Raw genomic sequence first — 22,190 nt, 5'->3', positions numbered from 1 at the left:
GCTCAGTCTCCTGCGCCAGCATGCTCTGTGACCACAAGGCAGCCCCCGCTCCTTTTCTGATCCTAACTAACTTCCCCTTTGGGTTTTGCGGAGCTCAGGGACAGGGCACCAGGAGGAAGCAATGCCCACCCTGGCTGCACTCTGAGCACAGACTCTGAGGATGGCCTCGCGTCCCCTGCTTGGATCCTGGCCCTGCCCTCCTACCTGGCTCACCTCCACCTGCCCAGCTCTGTGCCTGCCCTGCTGAGCAGGGTCATGTTCTGGGGATGAAAGGCCAGGGACTCCTTTGAGGCTCCCCACCCCCTCCAGGGCCAGGTGGTTAATGTATAACCAGGTGCGATTTCCAAGAAACCTGGACCATAAATGGGTCTGGTGATGTCACCCAGCTTCTTGCCCGGACGCGGCCAGTCCGGCTCCTGTGGGCCCTAAGGAGAGTGGAGGGTCCACAGACGAGGCCAAGTGTAGCTGGGGGCAGTGTTCTTCCTGCTGAGGTGGAGGCCCCCTTCCTGCTCCCCTGCTTGAGACCACCCAGGCTCCCAAGCGGCTCCTGCCTGGTGGGGGGCCTCACCCTGACTTTTGGGTCTAAAGGCCTCAAAGGCCTCTCCCCACTTCCCCCATCACAGCTGCTGACCATGTGCACCATCAGACTGAGTCCAGCCCAGGCTTGGCCAGCCGGGGGTCCTCAGGGTGGGCCCCAGTTCAGGTTAGCACAGGGCCTATCACTCCAGGACCGCTGAGGGACTGCCAGACCTCCAACCCGGTCCCCCATCACGCACCTTCTGATCTTCCCTTTGCTCATCTGCAAAGATGAGGACAAAACACTCATCTCCAAAGGCTGAGGATTGCTGGAGCCCCAGGCAGGAGCATCCTTAGGGCCTGACCCTGAGCAAGACCCCAAGCCTCTGGACTTCACCTCTCCAGTGTGGACCTTGCTTGTGGAGAGAAAGGGGAGCAGGGGTCCTTTCCTGCCCCCATTCTCCCAAGTTGGTCAGGCCCTTGGTGGCCTGAGGGTAGGGTAGGGGGGCCTTCTGGGAAGCTGCAGAGGCTACAAAGAGGAAGCCCTGAGTACCACCCCTCCACCCGCTGGGGTCTGAAAGCCAAATAGGCCTCCAGGAGCAGCAGCTCTGTTTCTAGAAACAGAAACGTGAGCCCATCAGGCCTTTGGGGTGGAGACTTGGGAAAGGCAGCTGCAGATATTTCTAAAATTAGGGGAAGGGGCTGCAGGGGGCACAGAACGCAGGAATTTCAGGCTTAAGGGACACCTGCTGTCTGGCCAGTCCAGACCCATTTGCCTTTTTGCCTTGGCTTGTTTCATGGGTCTAAAAAATGCTGACTGCGAGCAGGTCAAAACACGCCAAGGTGAGCAAGAGAAGAGGCAGGAGTCTCTCTGCAGTAACGTCGGGGGACAGAGCACAGAGGCAGAGGCAAAGGGACCTGCTCGCCCTTTGCTCCAGTGCCCATTCCTCAGAGGCACCAGATACGCTGGAATGCCCGCTCTGCCCCAGCCTCTGCAGGACCCATCTCCTCCCATCTCTGGATGATATTTTGTTCACTTAGCTGCTTGCTCACAGCCAGTCTTCCCGCAGCAGCAGCAGTGTTCACCTTGCTGCCCACAGAGCACACTGTGCAGTCCTGGAGGGATTTTGTTAAATATACACATAGATAAGGCTCTTCCCCCTTCCTTGCTTCATTCACAAAGCATGATGGACATCAACCACACAAGCTCCAATTCACGCTTTTTAATAGCTGTATAATATTCCACACTGGGGAGATGCCTTCCCTACCCCCGGCCAGTCCCCAAGTGATGGGCATCGAGTTATATCCGGGTTTGTTTGTGTTTGTTTCTCCTACTACACATCTCTTGGTCTATCTGCAAAGAGAAATGAGACTGGACTCCTAGAAGAGAGTCCATTCTCTCTTATAGAGACAATGAGACTCTATAGGCTTGACTCCTAGAAGTGTGATTGCTGGGTCATGGAGGATGAACATTTTAAATTTTAATAGATACTGCCAAATTACTTTCCTAAAAAGATGTAGCAATTCACAGTTGCAGGCAGCGTGTGCATGCCTGTCTCCCCACATTCCAACCCACAGCCAACACTGGCTGGTATCAATCTTCTTTTTTTGCCAGTCTGGTTGTGCTGGGGCTAGTGGAAGGCATAGTCGTTATTTTAACTTACGTGATTCTGATTTTTAGTCTTTTTTTTCTTTTTTTTTAAATCTCACATGTGCTTATTGTTTGTTAGCATTTCCTCCAGTCTTTACCAAAAGTCTCTGAGGACTGCCTTTGGGGGTGGGGTTGGGGAGGTGAACCTGTCCCCTGCAGAGAGGGCACAGGCCTGGGGTCTGGGGACTCTGAGACTGTGCACTCCCCAGCAGAGCCAGAGTATTTCCGCATCAACCAGGAGGGGCTGGGCCCGGGGGTCTCTGGCTCAGACGCCCAAAAGCCCGGAGACTTGCCCAAGGTCAAGGCACCAAGGGTGCCGCCGGGCTGGGCCGCAGCCAGGCTGCGCCTCCGGAGCGCCTTCGCTCTGCACCAAGACCGCCCGGGAGATGCCTGCGGGCACCTTGGAGAAGGTCGGCGGCTCGGGGCCAGCTCGGACGGGGCAGGAGAAGGAGGGGCGGCGGGGGTTTGGCAGTACCTGCTGTGGAAGCCCTGGACGCCCTCGCCTGGCCCCTCGCCGCGACCACCGCGGGGACTGGCAAGACGAGGGAGGGCAGGAGCCATGGTGCAGACAAGCCCGAGCGTCCTCAAGTGCCTGGTGGCCCTCCTGCCTCGGTTTCCCGCTAGGAGGCAGGCGGGGGGGTGGGGGTGGGGATCCAGAATGTCCAAGGGCCTGAGGTTCCGGCTTCGGGATCCTGGGCGGGCGTGGGGTAGGGTAGGCGGGCTGCGCGGGGTTCCGGCGAGGGGATAGTCGGGGTGGGCTGCCTGGGGCGGGGGGCTCTGGGGGGCTGCGGGCGGCGGACAAAGCGACGTCACAATCCCGTAGCGCGGCCCAATGGAATGAATGGGCTATAAATAGCGGCCAATGGGAGGCCCGCGTCGCGCCCCTTAAGAGCCGCGGGAGCGCGGAGCGGCCGCTGTTCGCCTGCGCCGCGCCCTGAGCTGCCGACCGGCCGAGAACCCCCGCCCCCGCCCGGCTGCTCAGTGAGTGGGCCCGAGGGCGGGGGTGTGGGGGTGGGTCGTGGGGCACCGGGGCAGGGGCGCTGCGCATGGAGGGGGCTCGGGGGCCGCGGCGTCGCGCGCTCCCGCCACGCAGGGGCCCGCCGCCTGGAGCGGGCGCCAGGCCGGGGGTCCTGGGCGATGTGGTAGCCCCCTGCGCGCAGTGCCGACCCCGCTGACCTTGGCCGCGCCCCGGGCGACCGGTGCCCGGGTCCCTGGGTGGTTAGCAGGTCCCCAGGAGGCCCGGAGCCTCGGGTGCCCGCTGACCCCCGCGTCTCCCCGCAGCCCGCCGCCGCCATGCCCTTCTCCAACAGCCACAACACGCTGAAGCTGCGCTTCCCGGCCGAGGACGAGTACCCCGACCTCAGTGGCCACAACAATCACATGGCCAAGGTACTGACCCCCGAGCTGTACGCCGAGCTGCGCGCTAAGAGCACGCCGAGCGGCTTCACGCTGGACGACGTCATCCAGACTGGCGTGGACAACCCAGGTACGCGCACACCAGTCCCGGGGTCAGGGTGCCAGCGCCGTATCCGCGGGACAACCCGCGGCTAGGGCCCAGAGCCCCCCCCCCATGCCAGTCCCCCTCGGGCCAAAGTCCGGGCGCCCTCTTCCCGCGCACAGCCGCGGGGTCCTCGGCGGCTCGCTGAGGCCTGGCAGTGACGTCACTGTCCCCACTCCGCGGCCCCCCCACAGGCCACCCCTATATTATGACCGTGGGCTGCGTGGCTGGCGACGAGGAGTCGTACGACGTGTTCAAGGAGCTCTTTGACCCCATCATTGAGGATCGGCACGGCGGCTATAAGCCCACAGACGAGCACAAGACCGACCTCAACCCCGACAACCTGCAGGTGCCGGGCGGCCCGGGGCGGCGGGTCGGCCTGGGGAGGGGTCTCCCGGAGCTCACCTCTGCTTGGCCCCCAGGGCGGCGACGACCTGGACCCCAACTACGTGCTGAGCTCGCGGGTGCGCACGGGCCGCAGCATCCGCGGCTTCTGCCTCCCCCCGCACTGCAGCCGCGGGGAGCGCCGCGCCATCGAGAAGCTTGCCATCGAAGGTAAGGGTCGGGCCGGCCGGGCCACGGTCCCGGTCCCGGTCCCGGCCCCTGCCGGCTTGTTTACTAGTCACCCGAGCCGCCGCCGACGCCGCGCTCTTATCTGCGCTCTGGCTCCGGTTTCCCGGAGGGACCGAGGCCCAGCCCCGCGCTTACAGCGTCCTGGGGCCCGGCGAGGGTCGGCTTGGGCCGGGTCACCGGCTCGGCCCGCCGCCCAGACCGGGAGGACTGGACTCCAGCCAAGCCGAGCGGGCATGGGGAGGTGGGGCGGATCCGTGTCGCTAGGGGTGGTGGCGGTGTGGGACAGGAGCCCACCCGTTTGTCCTCCTGAGCGCGCCCCTCCGCAGCCCTGTCGAGCCTGGACGGTGACCTGGCGGGGAGGTACTATGCGCTCAAAAGCATGACCGAAGCGGAACAGCAGCAGCTCATCGACGACCACTTCCTTTTCGATAAGCCTGTGTCGCCCCTGCTGCTGGCCTCAGGCATGGCCCGCGACTGGCCGGATGCCCGCGGCATCTGGTGCGTACTCCCCAACCCCCCTCCCGCGGGTCCCCACTCCCCCACTTCGTCCTCTCCCTGGCGAGGCCGAGGAGGAGGAGGGAGGGGCCGCGCTCCTGGGATGGGTTTGGTGCCACCCAGCCCTCCTTGCAGGTGACCTCACCTCGAAGGTAAGTGAAGGACCCCGGCTAGTAGAGGCCTCAGCCTCTCAGGATCTTAGAGGTGGGGGGAGCAGGCGTGTTGGCTTTCCTCCTCCACCCCCCTCTGGGAGCTGGAGCTTCTTGTTTTCTCTCCTTTCCCACCCGCTTCCCCGCGGGGAGTCAGTCAGGTGCTGGGTGACGCAGACGCTTCCTCGAGTGGGCGGTGGGGGAGGAGGGCTTACAAGCTCCTGTTCACACTGTGCGTGTATCCTGGGGCTTCCGCGCCCAGCTACAGCGCATCCCCCTGTAGGGGGGCTGTGCTGGCTGCCTCTGCCCCTTATCCCCTTGGTGGGGACCACACAGTACCTGATGGGCAAGCTGGGAAAGCAGCTCAGGCCTCTCTTTCTGTCCCCTCTCTGAGCTGTCCTGGCCTCCCTCCGTGCCCCCAGGCTGTTGACGGGGCTGGAGTCCGGGCAGCGGCCCCCACTCCTGGGTACAGCTGGGATGAGCACCCCAGGGACCTGGGAAGTGCCTCTGCTCTGGGGACCCCCTAGAGTTTTTTTTCTGGATGTGCCCTGAGACCACAGTCCAGGGAGGAGGCTTGACTGTGCCCCTCCCCCAGGCACAATGACAATAAGACCTTCCTGGTGTGGATCAATGAGGAGGACCACCTGCGGGTCATCTCCATGCAGAAGGGAGGCAAGATGAAGGAGGTGTTCACCCGCTTCTGCAATGGCCTCACCCAGGTCAGGCCTGGCCCCCGCCACCTGGGCTGGCACAGTGGGGGCTGGGTGCCAGGGAGGGGGCAGGGCCAGGCCCCCCGGTTCAGGCAGAGATGTAGGTGCCCCATTAACCTCCTGGGGAGTCCAGGTCTCAGTTGCCTCAGGGTCTTGCCGGGGGGCTCCCGGGTCTCAGCTGGTCCCCTGGGGCATGTCTCAGCCAGGCCTCCCCTCTCACACCTCCACCTCCAGATTGAAACGCTCTTCAAGTCTAAGAACTACGAATTCATGTGGAACCCTCACCTGGGCTACATCCTCACCTGCCCGTCTAACCTGGGCACAGGGCTGCGGGCAGGGGTGCACATCAAGTTGCCCCACCTGGGCAAGCACGAGAAGTTCCCGGAGGTGCTCAAGCGGCTGCGGCTTCAGAAGCGAGGCACAGGTGAGTGGGGTGGGGCGCCTGCAGGCACCCCTCTCTGCCGGAGCAGCCCACCCTCCCCCACCCAGGCCTGCTGACCTGGCTGTCTCCCCAGGCGGTGTGGACACGGCTGCCGTGGGCGGGATCTTTGACGTCTCCAACGCAGACCGCTTGGGCTTCTCGGAGGTGGAGCTGGTGCAGATGGTGGTGGACGGCGTGAAGCTGCTCATTGAGATGGAGCAGCGGCTGGAGCAGGGCAAGGCCATCGATGACCTTGTGCCTGCCCAGAAGTGAAGCCCTGGCCTGCATCTGCCGCCATCTCCAGCCCTGCTGCTTCCTAACTTATTGTCCGGGCAGTGCCCACCATGCACCCCTGAGGCTCGCCATTTGGCGGCTGAGCCCTTAGCCTTGCTGTAGAGACTTCTGTCGCCCTTGGTAGAGTTAACTTCTGTGATGGCTGAGATGTTGCTGATGCTGAAATAAACTAGGGTTTTGGCCTGCCCCAAGTCTGAGTGGTGCCTCCCCTTTCCAGGGGCAGCCCAGGGCTCAGCAGCCAGGCTCTGAGGCCTGAGTCTTGGGTCTGCCCTTTGTGCTTCACTGTAAGCTGGGACAGTAAGTAATCAGGAGGCAGGCACCCTGCTGTACCCACCTAGTCCTGTTCCCTGAGCCTCTCCGCCATCCTGTCTACTTGGCTTCCCTGCAGGCCTGGGGTGGGCTGGTGGGGGAGGGACAAGAAGGGGGAGGAGCTCCAGGGTGGCAGAGCCCCAGCCTGAGCATCCAAAGGATTTTGGGCCCTGGGGCGTGGAGCCTGGCACTTTGCTGAGCCCCATCCTGTAGCCTGGGGGAGCTGTGGACGCTGGGGGGAGGGCAGGAGCCCAGAAACTTGATACCTTTTCCCCCCAAACCCTCTTCCTCTTCTTCTTGCAGGCAGCTGCTCCCTCGCCCACCCCAACACCTACTCCAGCTCCTAAATAATGTCTCTCCTCCCCTTCCTTCCCTCCCAGCCTCCCATTAGGCTGAACTGTCCCCTCGCCCACTCCTAGCCTAGCCCTCCAGCCCCTTCCAGGAAGCCCCAGGGCCCCGTCAGTCCCCCTCCTCCCTTGCAGCCTCCTCTCCAGAACCCTCAGGTGCCCCAGTCCCTGGGCCCCCCATGGCAGGCCCCCACCAGAGGGTCCCCAAGCAGGAGGGAGGTTGGGGCTGTTTGGGACATGGCTTTCTGGTCTGTTTTCCAGCCACCTGGCTGCTGCTGTCCCCATCTCGTCTCACTCGGAGGTCCCCACCATGGGTGGGCACCCTAGGTGGGACGGGTGAGCCAGCCGGGGTCCTGGGCCCGCCTTCCTTCGCCAGCTCCTCAGCTCTGCGGACAGTCTGTGCTGCCCCCTGCTGGCCAGGGCCGCCTCTGTCCTTCCTTTCCTCAACCCCATCGGGGTCTGCGATGCCCAGCTCCCCATGCATCAGCCACACAGTCCTCCTGAGGTTATCCTGCACCTGGGAGAAGCCAGGCATGGCCTCCACGCCCTGGACTGGGCAGTCTTGCCCACTAAGGATTGGGGGCGCTCACGTCCCAGGGGCAGCTTGTCAACCCGGACCCCGAGGCCCAGGACAAGCAGGTTGGTGGGGCGGCAGTGGAGGAGGAGGTGCGCCCTGGCATCTGCCTCGGTGGCCAGGCTTGGTCTGAGGGGCCCATCCAGGCAGTGTCCAGGCTGGGGAGGGCTCTCAGGAGCCTTTGCCAGGGAAGGGGGCATGGGCCCAGAGGTTGGGTGAGTGAACACCTGGATAGGCTGGGCATAAGAGGGGGCAGGCCCCCAGGTGCAGAAGACTGGCAGAGAAGGGGTCTCTGCACCCACTCTTGGGGTCCCTGACTGGCCTGGGGGCCAGAGGCCAGTTCTGGGCTGGCCCTGTTGCCATGAAGTTCCAGGTCAGGGGCACACACCAGGCAGGGGGCCCCTTTTCTCAGCTTCCTCCTCCAGCCACTGTCCCCCTCCCGCCAGTGTGGGCTGGGCCAGGCCATACAGTGCTTCGTAGAGTCTGGAGACGCAGGGTAAAAAGGGCTGTGACGGGCACAGGAGGTGTGCCCCTCCTGTGAAGGCGTCGCCCTGCAGAGAGGGGAGGCTGAGGGCAGCTCAGGAGAGAGCGGGAACAGTGGGAGGCCTCCCCCAGCTGGTCCAGGGGCTGCCCAGTCCGGCTGTGTCGCTACCATCCGAGGGGTCAGCAGGGTTCCTGGCCTGTCTGCCTGCGCCCACCCCGGGGCCCTTGCCCGTGCTCCCTCCAGCTGAAGGACCTCCTGCTTGCTCAGGCCCCCTCACCACCGCCTGGACTGAGCCCGGGGGCGCAGGCTCAGGAATGACTGTCCCGAAGCCACCCTCCCGTGTGCACGGGTACCTGAGGTCCCTGGTCAGGCAGGCATGTCACTTCCTGATAAAGAGAACGTTCCAGCACTTCCCTTTCACCACCTGCGCAGGCCTCTCAGGGCTTGGCGCAGGGAAGCCAACTCCCTCTGAGAGGCCTAAGCCTCGCCCTCTTGCCCTCGCCTGCAGCTGGGGTGGGGCACACACAGCACCTGGGCTCTCGGAAACCTGGTCGATCGAGCAGGGCGGGCACAGCTCCCTGGGACCCTGGGGGGAAGCGTCTTCCACAGGCTCAGAGCTACGCCATCTCAAACCCACTGCTGCTTCCCTAGGCCGCTCGTTTTCCTCTCCACCGTTTTCCCTTTGCCTCACTTTTACTTCTCACTTTCTCATTTATTTTACCTGGCTGTCCTGAATGCACGCTTGTAAGCTGTAAGCTGCATTAATTCTTTTTTAGGACAAGACAGAGCTGACTATACACTCAGCAAGGGCACCTCTGCTCAGCAGTCCATGGACCCTTCAGCCACAATCCCTACAACCTCTCCCCCTTTCCTCTGGATTCAAGAGACCTCTAAACAGGGTGGTTTTAATTTTCCTGAAACCACGGTCAAACACGGAAGGTCTAAGAAATGCCCCACCACATGACGATACACACTATTTGCTCCGATCAGCACCAGTGAGAGCATCACACCTGTGTCGCAACCAGGGCCCAGCCAAGAAACTTCTCCACCGACAGCCGGCTGGCGGGAGGATGGGGGGCGGTCCCTGGGTACTGCCGGGCGCTCAGCACTATCACCAGCCTCCAACCTCTAGATGCCAGCAGTATCACCCACCCCGACTGCCACAATGGAAAGAAAATGTCTCTAGGCATTGCCAAATGTCCCCGGGAGGGGGGGGGGCAAATTGGCCCTCAGCTGCTTCGAGAACCATTGCCCTACAGAGATAACGAAGAGATGCAGTCACTTAGAACAGGGAACAGCTGGTCAGGCCTCCAACAATAAAGGGTTGTTAAAAAACCAGGCCACCTCCCTCCCTCGACGTGGCGCCGCGGGCCTCGACAGCAACGTGGAGAGCTCAGTGAGACGGTGACATGATTAGAAAAAGCAGAAGTGTAAAAGCAGGTTATAAAACAGCTTGTACTCTTGGGATCCCACACAGAACATGTATGGAAAAATCCTGAACAGCAGCAGTCAGCTGTGGGTGGTGGGGTAACAGGTGATTTCCTTCTTTATACTTTATTTTCCAAATTTCCTACAGCGAACACATATTACTTATATAAATAGCTGAAACAAATTCTTTTTTTGAGTGGTTTAAAAAAAAACACTCTAATGTGTCCCAGTTGGTGGGAGACCACTGAGGGCTGCAGGGCTTCACCGCCACCACCACCATTTGCTCTGGGTGAGCCTCTCCCCACCCCTGGGGTGGAAACTGAACTGGCTCAGGCGTCAGCACCAGTGAGCCCACCCAGTTCCAAGTCCTGGGCTCTTTTCACTGCTCTGACTTCTCAGAACATCTTAGACCTCCAGTGTGCAGGACCTGCTGCTCTTATCGGTAGCTGAACTGGTGGCAGTTGCCTGGAAGGTCCTTCATCCCGCATTTCTACTTGGAGCTGCGTGGTGCCTCTACACCAAAGCCCCATAAAGCACCCTTGGGGGCACACAGGTACTCACTTCACAGGTAACAAAGAAAACGATCTTTTCATTGACAAGAAGTCATCTTGCTGCCTGTGAGATTTCCAATGAACAGGGGACAGAATTTCAGCTTGGAGAAGCAAGGCTTTTTGACCCTGCTGAGGGTTGAGGCTTTTCACGTGTGAACTGGATGACAAAAATCCCAGTTCCCAAGTCTGGCTAGAGGCTTTCTGCAGGGATCCATTCCCAGCATCTGGACTCTCTCTACCTTCTCCCCAAATCTGTGAAGATGTTCTGCTTGGTTTCAGAAGTTCTAACTTTCACACCTTTCCCAGAGTTGGGGTCTTGTCAAAATCTAAGGCTCAACCTAAATAATTAAGCTTAACACCCAGAAAAGTTAAGAGTACTCCTTCCAGCCCCTCCTGCTGCCGATAAATCTCTGTGCACTCTCCCCTTCTGCCTTCGTAGCAAAACCCTGGCTTTGAGCCTGGCGTGCAACTGCCCAGCTAGAGGAGCACATTTCCAAGACGCTCTTGCAGCATCCGTGGCTGCAGGGAAAATGCTTCAGGGGCCCACCTCAGACAAGGGGCACCCAAGCCCGGAGGGTGGAACACCCTCGAGTGTTTAACCTGGTGCACACGTGTGACAGCCAGTATCACTCCTGACCTGGCAATGGGGACTGGGGCGGGGTCCTGCCTGGCTACACACTCATCCCACTGCAATGTCAGGCCTGGCTTGGTGCCTGCTGGTCCAGGAATTTAGTTGGAACTGAGACCAATGGCTCTAGAAACAGCCTGGCTTTGGGCCCCTCCCAGCCAGCATGCACTCAGTCAGGATGGGACACACGTGACCAGAGACTGACGGCAGTGGCACCAACACCCCCAGACTTGTTCCCATCTGCCATCTCGGTCCAACCCGGGGCTCCCTTCTGCACGTCTGCACTCTGCCTGCTATGCACCTTGCTAGTCCCACTCAGTATTCTCCTTATTTCAACCCCTTTGTCGACTGATACCAAGTTGAGCGTCATGCTCCCTCTTAAGGGTCACATCTCTTGGGGAGCCCAGACACCCCTGAGCAGAAGTGTGGGAGAGCACTTCTCTTGTGGGGTTCACAGGCGGACTTTGTCAATCCCTGAGCAGAGGTAGCGGGCGAGCACGTTTCTCAGCGGGCTTACGAATCTCTCTTAGGAAGTGTCGTGGCCGCACACCTTCCCTCCTATCCTGGATTCCTCTTATATCCTCCTCTCCTGACTTCTTGGACTGTCTATTGGTCCTTGAGCCTCCTTGGAGGCCCCTGGCTCTATTTGTTTCTCTTTCTTTTGTTTCAGTGATAAAGTTAATCTGTTTAGTTGGCTCAGGGCCTAGGTCTTCTCCCTCCATCTCTGAAGGATTGAGGCCCTGGGACTCTTGTTCCTTTCCTTGACTAATCCAAGGGGCATCCTCAGGCTAACCAGCCTGGCAAATTTCAGGTTGGCTGGTGGCTCTCAGGGACCCCACTGTTGACACTGGGAGAATGCCAGGACAAATGACTACCATCTGGCCAGGATCAATCAGACCCCCGTCATGTCAAGACATCCCAATAAGAAATGGGGGCAACTACAAGCATCCCGAAGGACTCTCTGCTAGGATGCACATTAGCTAATTGGGGAAAACTTAGGATGGTTTAAGAAAAAAAGAAATTAATTTTCTTTTGCAATACTGCATGGCCCCAGTACGAACTAGGGGACCAAGAGATCTGGCAAAAAAATTGGGTCATTAAATTATAATCCATCTTGCAGCTGGACTTATTTTGCAAAAGGAAAGGGGCTTCCCTGGTGGCGCAGTGGTTAAGAATCTGCCTGCCAGTGCAGGGAACACAGGGAAGATTCCACATGCTGCGGAGCAACTAAGCCCGTGCGCCACAACTACTGAGCCTGGGCTCTAGAGCCTGCAAGCCGCAAGTACTGAAGCCCGTGCGCCTAGAGCCCGAGCTCCGCAACAAGACAAGCCACTGCAATGAGAAGCCCGCGCACTGCAACGAAGAGTAGCCCCCGCTCACCACAACTAGAGAAAAGCCCGCACGCAGCAACGAAGACCCAACGCAGCCAAAAATAATAAATAAAATAAAAATTTATTAAAAAAAAAAAAAAGAAAGGTAACTGGAGGGGAAGTCCCATCCATCCAAATGTTCATGACCCTATTCCATTATCCAGGTCTAAAGAACTGCCGGGTGTGCCTGGCTCACACCCCTTTCCAAGTGCCTTCTTCCCCCACAGGAGCCCGATGTTTTAGATGACCCCTTATGAGTCCATTTCCCTGGGGTCCACAACCAGGAACTCCTACCTCCCCCAATTCCGAGGGGCCACAGTCCTCCAGACCACTTACCCCTATTGCCCCGTCTGGGGAGCTAGAGACCCCAGACCCCCATAAATCAGCTCATGGATTTGGCGTTTGGAATTTAACAATACAGATAGGGTTGAAGAGATAAAAAGGATTCAGGGATAACAGCAAAAAGCACAGTTACTGGCAGAGGCCCTAACCCCTGCACCATCTCAGGGTTTCCCACCCTTGCAAAGACCCATGGTGAGGACAGGATCCAGGAAGCCTAGATCAGAGCCACTGTCTCACTGAGAAAGGATCTGTTTTAAGTGTGGATAACAGGGCCACTGGAAGAACGAATGCTCCCTGTATGGGAAAAGTCCACCAGGACCCTGCACAATAGATCAAGAGGGCCACTGGAAGCGGACTGCCCCCAGTCCTGAAGGGGACTCGGGGCTCTCAAACCAATGATGGCTGAGAGGACCAAAGACTGACAGGGCTGGGGACCCAGGACCCTTCCCAACTCCCCAGTGACACATGGTCACTTCCCTGGAGGAGCTTTGGGTAACCCTTGACGTGGCAGGTAGGAAAGGTATTTTCTTATTAGATATGGAGACTGCCTACTCTGTGCTGATTTCCCTGGACCCCTGTCCTCCTAATCCTCTAAGGTAACGGGGATTGATGGAAAGCCCCAAACCAAGTGCTGCCCATGCCTGAGTGCCCCATTCCCTTGTTGGGAAATGGACTTGCTCACTAAATTCCAGGCATCCACCAAGAAAAACAATTACTCTTGGCCAGGGGAGCATGCTTCAGTCCCAAGTGAGAGGAGGTCTCCATTCCACCCCATCTAAGTTTTAAAACTATGGGCTGTTAAACTGGTTCACAGTGCTAGAACTAAAGGGTGCTTTCTTTTGCATTCCCCCGCTCCCAGACTCCCAATATCACTTTTCCTTTGAGTGGGCAAATCCGGACACTGTAATGCCATGAATGCCTCCACTGTGTGTGCTTATAAAATTCAAGCTGAGGGTGCGTACAGAATAGGAATGGAATGAGTGAAAAAATTGGGCTAAAAATCGTCCAGCTATCTGTAAAAATGGGACCACGAGAGGTTACAGGAAAGCCTCCTCAAAGGCCGGACTGAGGGCCATAATTTAAAAATTTCTTAAACCCAGGGAGGATCCCCCAAATTGTGTGTAAATAGATTACCAAAATGTGAGGCCACTGGTCTGACTAAACTAATCATACCTGATAGGAATTTGGGGGGAGGGCTTCTCCCCTAAGCTAAATAAGGAAAAGTAAAACATTCCAACATAGGTGAATGGGTATATCAGTCCTTCAGTATCACTGAGGTAGCCACCCAATTCTTTAAAAGAGCAAACAAAAAACTGTCCTTGTCTTACAAATCAAGTCTTTACAGGAACAGAGGTGTGGCTCCAAAAATAATCCAAAGCCCATCAATCCTTTTACCACTCCCAAAACCTTCCCTATTTATCTTAAGAGTTTTGTAAGTATTAAACAAAGGGGAAACCTAGGAGGAACTTGCCTATGCCTGTGAGATGCAAATGTCCTACCAGCAACTCTTGTCTCTGCCATCTTTTTTTTTTAAGGAGTTTTTTTTTTTTTTTTGCGGTACGCGGGCCTCTCACTGTTGTGGCCTCTCCTGTTGCGGAGTACAGGCTCGGGACACGCAGGCTCAGCGGCCATGGCTCACGGGCCCAGCCGCTCCGCGGCATGTGGGATCTTCCCGGACCGGGGCACAAACCCGTGTCCCCTGCATTGGCAGGCGGACTCTCAACCACTGCGCCACCAGGGAAACCCCAAGGAGTTTTTGATGTAGACCATTTTTAAAGTCTTTATTGAATTTGTTACAATATCGCTTCTGTTTCTTATGTTTTCATGTTTTGGCCGCAAGGCATATGGGATCCTAGCTCCCCGACCAGGGATCGAACCCACACCCCCTGCGTTGGAAGGCAAAGTCATAACCACTGGACCACCAGGGAAGTCCCTCTGCCATCTTTTTAAAATGCAAATTTTGAAAAGGGGCATAAATAATTTGGAACTTGCCAAGGACAAATAAAAATCTTAAACACCTTCCATAAATATTAGTAGAAAGGGTTTAGCCATCTAGATAAGTGAGCTTGATTTGTTCCATCTGCCAGAAACCCAATTTTAATCCAACCTCTTCTGTAGACTGATGGATTTTACATTGCTGTACCTGACTCATGGCTGAAATTTTGGAATGGGAACTACGAGTTTGTGTGTTCATTTGTATCTATATGTGTGTTGTAGATGTATGGTATTGCCAAAAATTAATTCATAAAAGAGCTCTATTGAATTGACTTAAAGGAAATTAAGCATATATATAAATGCTCAGAAATAGAAAATAATCTGGCCAGAATGAATTTCAGGTTCATGTCATCTGGAAAATATTTAGTACTAAACTGATATCTGGTATTGAAGGTGGCTTAAGCTTGTTGGTTTAATATAGACATGTCTTTGGTGTCATCAATGTTAAGTATAATACTTCTGTTGAACCTAGGTTTACTAGACCTTACATCTATTGCAAATTTGTCGGCAAGAAAAATAACTCAATGTGGAAAAAACAAAATTTAAGTTATGTGTTTTCAGTAAAAGGTGTGAGGAATGAAAAGAATACTGAAAAGTTATGCACGCTCAGGGTCTTCTAAGATTGGACTGAATTCAGTTGGGTAAATGATGTTGTTGGGGGTTAGCTAAGGTAAGGCTTGGATTTGGTTTTTCTTTCTGTTGAGAACAAAGTTTTCTTGGAATGTTGTTTTTGGTAACAGATTGTCTTTAAGTGATCTGTATTTGTTTTTGAGATCTCTTGTAACTTTGGTTAAGAGATTAGTATTGTCTCACAGAGACCGATGATCTTGCTTGGTCAAGTGTTTTAATTAAAACTTTTTGACAAACTTCCCAAGTTCTAATTTTAGTCGAAGCTCTTCTGACCTTCAGCTAGCTTTGGGCGGCTTTAGAGGGCTCCTGAGGCATCGCGGAGAGAAATATTTAACTAGGATTATTTATTTTATTTTCAAAAAAATATTGATTGATTTGGCTGCGTCGGGTCTTAGTTGAGGTACGTGGGATCTTTCGTTGTAGCGCAGGCTTCTTTCTAGTTGTGTTGGGTGGGTTCCAGGGTGCACAGGCTCAGTAGGTGCGATGCGCAGGCTTAGTTGCCCCGCGGCATGTGGGATCTTAGTTCCCGACCAGGGATCGAGCCCACGTCCCTTGCGTTGGAAGGCAGATTCTTAACCGCTGGATTACCAGGGAAGTCCCAAACTAGTATTATTTAGTATGCTAAATTACATAGAAAGCATTATCGCACGAGCCATAAAGCTACCTAAAAATATACTGTATGGATGAATGTTATTAATATAGACATTCTAAAAATTGTATAAAGTTTCTAAAATTTGGGTATGTCCTGGTATAAGGCTATAGAGTTCTAGTTGTTACCTTAAAATGTTATGTCACAACAATAACCAAGCTTCTTTATCAATTACACTGTAATCAGATGTTTAACTATGCCTTTTAAGTCTTTTGTTGTTGCTGTTGTTAGTATTTATTTATTTATTTGGTTGAGCCGGGTCTTTGTTGTGTCAGGTGGGCTCCTTAGTTGCGGCATGTGTGTGGGATGTAGTTCCCTGACCAGGGATCGAACGTGGGCCCCCTGCACTGGGAGCACGGAGTCTTAACCACTGTGTCACCAGGGAAGTCCCTCCTTTTAAGTCTTTTGTCGTTTATAGACAGTTATTGTACTCTGATGCTGTTACAAAAGTGCTTCATCTTCAAAAAGATTCATAGAAAGGCTGGGGAAGCAGTTACAACAGTTCCACATCAAGATGATGGCTATGCGAGGATTCCAGCCCATACCAACTCAAAGCAAGAAGCTTCCCCCTGTCCCCCCACCCCTGGGACCCCCTAGATCAGGCATCTAGAGATTTTTACTCCCTGACAGGCAGGGTCAATGACCCTACTCAGCCCTGAAGCAGCTACAGAAGGCAGACCATTGCCCCTCTGCTTCCCATAAGATTATGGGAGTAAAAGCTCTGAGGGGGGAATGAGACAGGAAGGGGGGCAGACACAACCTTTAAAAGAATGACACAGCCCAAGGACACGACGTAAACCGATTAGAACCAAATTGCTCCAAGATGGCGGAAGAGTCAATTTCCACTAGACCCTGAGCTTCAGTATACACTCACTGAAACACATCAGGAAGGTAAATGACACACCTACAGGTGCCATGACAGTTCCATAGAGGTAAAAAAGTGGGCAGTGGCCCAATTCCTGGAAATCCCCATCCCCTCCTAAAATAGCTGGAATACTCCTCCCACTCGTTGACCTGTGAAATTACCCACCACTATAAAAACAGATGGCCCGGTACCCTGGTGCCTCTTTCACCTTTCGAGATGGCCCACACTCTATCTATGGAGTACTTATCTCCCTGAATAAACCTCTCCTCTCTTTTAAACAAACAAGCACAGCCAGGAAGGACCTCAGCCCTCACCCGTCCTTCTCCTTCTCCTTGTCCCCTTCGTGCAATGGTTTCACTGTGAATCTCCAGGGAACACTGGCTGTGGGGTCAGGCTTTGGGTTTTTCCCCATTCATCCCACCTCACCCAAACTGGGCTGCTCCTGTTTCTGGTACGTGTGGTCTGTGTTAATATCGATACATGCCCAGGTTACTACAGAAGTACACCATTTAGCAAATAAACAAAACTATCAAATTTTCACTGGAGTGAAAAGTCTAGTTTTGTCAATACTTTTGACCCACCAACTGCCCAACACATTAAGTAGCGTTACAATTTCAAAAAAAAATAAAGGTGCTCCGTATTCATCCATACTTGAAATCATCGACTCTGCTTGACAGGGGCCACCTGGGCTGTGCACCAGCAGTCACGGTACCAGTGCCTGTCTTGGAGAGGCGATGCTGTGAGCAGAGGTCGGGGCCAGAGGTCCCGCCTCCTCCTCCTTCCTCGAGACCAGAAAGGAGGATCCAGATGCTGATGGCTTTCTTCTATTCCCCAGCATCAAAGACATAGGATAACATGCCTTTGCTTTTCCAGCCCCGTTCCAGTGTTTTGGTTCAATTCATTAATGCTGTGATACTGGGAAACTCAACCCAGCAAAACGTGCCCTACACACCGAGCGAGGTCAAGACAAGAGGATGTCCTGCACAGCCTTTCAGGGTAACAGGAACTCCCACCCTCTACCCACAGGCTAAGTCGGTATGTGACAAGCCATGAGACAAGCCCATGCCAAGCCTCCAGAGCTCAAAGAAGGAGTGGAGAGGACCAGAGACACAAAGAGAAGACAGGTAGGCTGAGGGTGAGAACACTGAAGACTGGGGGCAGCAGGTGACAGCTGAGCTGGGTGCTGAAGGACAAGCAGAGACTGGCCTGGGGACCCGAGCCAAGGGGGGACCAGCAGAGCAGCCCCCAGGCTGCACAGTGCATTCAGGGAATGGGGTGCGTCTGGGGCTGGAGGAGCAGCCCACAGCTCTGGTGTTGGGACATGGCTCTCAGGGGCACCCTCTACCAAAGGACTCCTGCTGCCACGCTAAGGAACACGACCGCATATGCTCCTACCTCCCAGCTTATCTCCATGCAGAACACGCCCGCTTTGAGAAAGTATTCACACCTCCCCACGCCTGCTGGCAGCTCCCTCCTGAGAGAGGAAGGGCAAGTCAGTGCAGACCTCGCTCTGGAAAGAGCTGGTGAGCCAGGTGCCCCACACTAGGATGCTTCCTCTCTGGTCCCCGGGACCTGGCTTCCCAGGGCAGCAGGGTCTCATTTGGTCTGGCAGAACTCTCCCCCGAAGCCTGCCACGTCACTGCCTAAGGAAGTGTTGGCCCTAAGTCCCCTTAACAGAACAGAGGTGCATTGTCTGAGATGTGCTTTATTGGGATGGCGACAAGAAAGCCTGTCCAGGAGCACGCCAGGCCCACCGCTGCCCTTACACGTCCCGAGCTGGAGATGGGATGGGCCCTCCGTGCCTGCCTTTGTACACGCTACGCCCTCCTCTTCCACTGAGCAGACTTGGGGGGCTTCAGGCCATACCTGTCATCTCTACGTGCCTCCTCCACCCAGACTGGGCTTCCTGCTCGGCCCCGAGCCCTGGTGTTCCTTCATGCAGCGCTGGCCATACCAGGTTTCAAGGCTGTGTCTGTGTACCTCTTCCTGTGAGAACGTGCTTCTAGAGGACACAGGTTTTGCCTTATTTTTGGATCCCCAGAGCTCAGCACAGGGCCCTCCAGAGTAGCTGTCCCACCTTAAACCCCCCCAAGTATGAATGTCAATGAAGGAATATATGAACATAAAAACAATGATAGAAAGTCTTCACATCTTGTCCTGAAACATCTGAAAAGAACTGGGGCAGTTTAACTTAGAGAAGCAAAATTCAGGGAGGGAATACAATTTTTATCTTCAAATACTTGAGCCTTGACTAGTTAAAGGCTAGTCAAGGAGAGTAGGAGAGACTCCCAGAGTGGTGCAGGAAGCTGCTGTGCATCCGGAAAATGCAGAACCAGCCCGAACTCCTCGCAGCCCTCTGGCACTGGAGGCGCCCAGCAGAAACCAGAGAAGTTCCTGATGAGCAACTGCAGACTTCCCTTCTGCGTGAGGGACGATTCTGGCTTAAAATAACACTCAGAGATGGCTTAAGTGGGTGGGATGTAGAGGGAGCAGGAACGTACAAATGGCACAGGGGAAGAGACGCGGTATGATCGGTCGTCTCTTTTCTTGGTGACACCCCCAGGAAGGCCTCTACTTATCACCATAACTAGAAACCACAAGAATGAATATCCAGGGAGCTGGGAGAGGATGTGAGAACCTCAGAATGTGCAACCACTCAGTCCCATCACACAAACCACCACAAAAAAACAAATCAGCAAGGCGACCAAACCAACGCCGATGGCATCAGAAGTGCCCGACACAGCCCCCAGTCTCCCCTGCCCCCACCCCGAGAGATCCAGGTCGTCTTGGCAAGTGTGGTCTGGCCTCCACCCCAAGGTGACCCTGCTCTGTGGGAGGCTCCTGCTCATGACAAAGCAGTCAGAGCGGGGGCCACTGTTAACACACAAGCGAATCTGACGGACCACCTGACTGAACACAGCTCACATGCACTGCCGACCCTCAGGTCGCTACTCTTTCAGCAGTCTGAAATCCAAACGCTACACTGACCGAGCGATTCTCTGTCGCGTGGGACAGAGTACGGCGCTAAGCCAAGCACTTCAACTTGCAGTTTCACATCTGATGGCAAATGTCAGGCGATGCGGGGCCTCCTCCTCTACGTCCCCAGGAACTTGCACGGTCTGAGCCCCACTTGAGCTGAATGACACCATGTGGGCATCTGTTATCCAGGCAGCTGGGTGAAGAGAATATTGCACCAGTCACCTGGACTGTGGGCTCCATTCTCATCCCACCTCTGGGTCTCGTCTGTAAAACAGGAGAGGCTCGGAGAGCTGCTGGACACCAGGTAGGATGGGCCTTGTACAGACCAAACATGGCTTCCCACAGCTGCTGCCCGTTTCAGCCTGGGCCGTGGGGGAGAGGCAGCTACAGGGGAGACTCACGAACAGCCGTCTCGCGCTTTCCAGATCTCTCCTGCGTGCGCTCCATCATCACCCTGATCGTCATGGCTCAATGAATACTTATTTTGTGCTGTGTACCAGGCACTCCTCTAGGTACTTGGGTTACATGAAAAAAAAAGGGCTTACATTCTAATAAGGGCAGGAGATGAGAGACAGAATAAATCTGTAAATGACGCTGAGGGTCAGGGCGGCCGGAGCAGCAGGCCTGGAGAGGCCAGGGCAGGCCTCGGTGGAGGCGGTGCCGTCGGCTTCCTGTCTGCACGCTCACACCAGGCCTGCTGCTTCTCCCTGTCCTCTGGGGACACTGGCAAAGGCTTGGGGCCAGGAAGGTGGTGGCACAGGCCTGTCAACTTTCCTAACAGCGGCTTCTGAGCCCAGAACTCTACGCTTTAGACACGGGGGGAATGTCCTTATGAAGTCTATGCTGGCAGGGCAGTGTCCCCTCCTGAGAGCCAGAGTGTGCTGTTCAAGGACTTCTGCGCCTTGGGCAAGCCGGGAAGAAAGAGAAGAGGACTGGCTGGTGTTCTTCTTTAAAAAGACCTGTGCCTGTGTGCGCTGCTGTCTTCCAGACACCTGCCAGGCGCCCTGCTCTGTACTGGCCGTCTGGTGGACCCTGCCGACAACCCAGAGTGAGATACTCTTACGACATGCTGACTTTCTGAGGAGGAAACCTGAGGTTCAGAAGCTGGAATCTGGACACCAGGCTGCCCAGGTCAAGGGCGTACATCTCTAGGCCACGCTGCCCAGTTCACTTTTAAACAGGGCTCTGAGTCTGTCTGGAGGGAATCCCGAGGTCCTGCTTCGGAATCCGCCCTGCCCCGGCCTTCCTGGCCGCGCAGACCCTGCTGCAGCAATTAGCAGGGACAGGCTCAGCGCCCCCGCTGTGGCCAGGGGCTCCCCTACTGGCAGAGGACTTTCTTATTTTGAGTTCACAAAGGCCTCCTCGCAATGCCCACCCTGCTATCTGTTCTGGGCCCTAAAGCCACCCGAGAGTCTGGCCCAAACACAAAGAAAGGTCTCAGACTCTCCCACCACAACCCATTTTCCACACACATCACAACTCCTCCTCACCAGGTGAGCTCCCTTCCCTGGGGACATAAGTCTGGCCCAGATGTCCTGCTTGTGTTTTTTTTTTTTTTTTTCCCCTGCCGTTGCCACACAGCTTGTGAGATCTTGATTCCCCAACCAGGGATTGAACCCGGGTCCTCGGCAGTGAGAGTGTGGAGTCCTAACCACTGGACCGCCAGGGAAGTCCCACTTTCTGACTTCTGAGGGTTGTGATGCTGCTCTGTCACATATCCCCCAATCTCACCAGTGGCTAGGCAGCCACACTGGGATGCCACCGCACCACGCAGCGAGCACTGCTTGTGAGGAAGCGTCACCTCTGGCTGGGTTCTGGTCTCTCCACGTGGCAAACCAAGACCAACTCACGAAGCTGCTGGATTCTGGCCTCCTCGATGACTGGCAAGGACACCCGGGGTCTGCGCTCGGGAACAGTCACACCTGGACTCACCTGTGCACTGTCAGGACACCTGCAAGGCATGTCACCCTCTTTACATCGCTCCCTTCAAAAGCAACCATTTTCCTCCCCATTCAAAAGTGGCTGCTGAGCTGTCTAAAGGATCCCACGGCAAATTAGTAATAAAAAACAAAAAACAGCCCCAACAACAAAAACCAAAAAAAGCGAAGTTTGGACCCTCTGATCCAAGCCCTCCCTCATTTCTGCTGCCGCTCTTGCCTGGGCCAGACCAGAAGACACAGCACTTCACAGACACGTCTCCCACGTCCCTGTGACTCCCTGGTGCTGCTCACGGAAGCCGCAATTGCTCCATGGATCCCACGGTCACCAAGCATCACTCACTGAGCAAGAACTGCTGGGAGAGGGTATTCTAGGGACAGTTTCCATGGCAACGGTAACTCGTTCATACCGCACACAGAGGGAGATTTTTCTTTTAAACATCATCGTTCTCTAGACTTTTGGAGAAACATATGCTGTGGAAGTGACCACAGTTGTGCTTCTGAAAGTTAGTCATGTTCCTTAACAGTTTTCTGCACGGGTCTTCACTTTTAGAAACGGAAGGACAGCCTGAGAACAAGGCACGTCATTAAGAAACGTTGTCTTGGTTCCTTTGATCTGCCTGATCTAGATGAAAGTCGACCTAACTGGAAGATAAGCCTTATATTCAAGAGTAAGACAACACTCTGATTGTCAGGTAAGTAAAACCAGTAGTACTGCCTCGCCAGGTACCTTACCTCACTTCTGAGGGATTCCAGGGAAGTAAATGAGGAAAAAAGTGTGGCTTTGTCTCAAGT

The 22,190-nt window shown here is 55.4% G+C and overlaps 1 protein-coding gene across 1 annotated transcript; it reads left to right on the top strand.

Moving 5' to 3' along the window:
- Positions 1-2,991: 2,991 nt before the first annotated feature.
- CKB (creatine kinase B) lies at positions 2,992-6,498 on the top strand. Its single transcript, XM_004262434.4, has 8 exons — positions 2,992-3,148; positions 3,449-3,653; positions 3,860-4,014; positions 4,088-4,220; positions 4,565-4,736; positions 5,478-5,601; positions 5,827-6,016; positions 6,108-6,498. Exons 2-8 carry the CDS (start codon positions 3,461-3,463, stop codon positions 6,284-6,286), a joined length of 1,146 nt encoding a protein of 381 aa, XP_004262482.1. The 5' UTR covers positions 2,992-3,148; positions 3,449-3,460; the 3' UTR covers positions 6,287-6,498.
- Positions 6,499-22,190: the final 15,692 nt, after the last annotated feature.

Source organism: Orcinus orca, chromosome 2, assembly GCF_937001465.1.
Source record: "Orcinus orca chromosome 2, mOrcOrc1.1, whole genome shotgun sequence".
Classification (NCBI taxonomy): Eukaryota; Metazoa; Chordata; class Mammalia; order Artiodactyla; family Delphinidae; genus Orcinus; species Orcinus orca.
Note: the sequence above shows the minus strand (reverse complement) of the source record. Positions and strands in the feature narration are given on the sequence as shown.

Coding starts and splice junctions, on each gene's coding strand:
- CKB (XM_004262434.4), top strand. CDS start 3,461: ATGCCCTTCTCCAACAGCCACAACACGCTGAAGCTGCGCTTCCCGGCC. Junction 3,654..3,859: donor GACTGGCGTGGACAACCCAG/GTACGCGCACAC, acceptor GCCCCCCCACAG/GCCACCCCTATATTATGACC. Junction 5,602..5,826: donor TCTGCAATGGCCTCACCCAG/GTCAGGCCTGGC, acceptor CTCCACCTCCAG/ATTGAAACGCTCTTCAAGTC.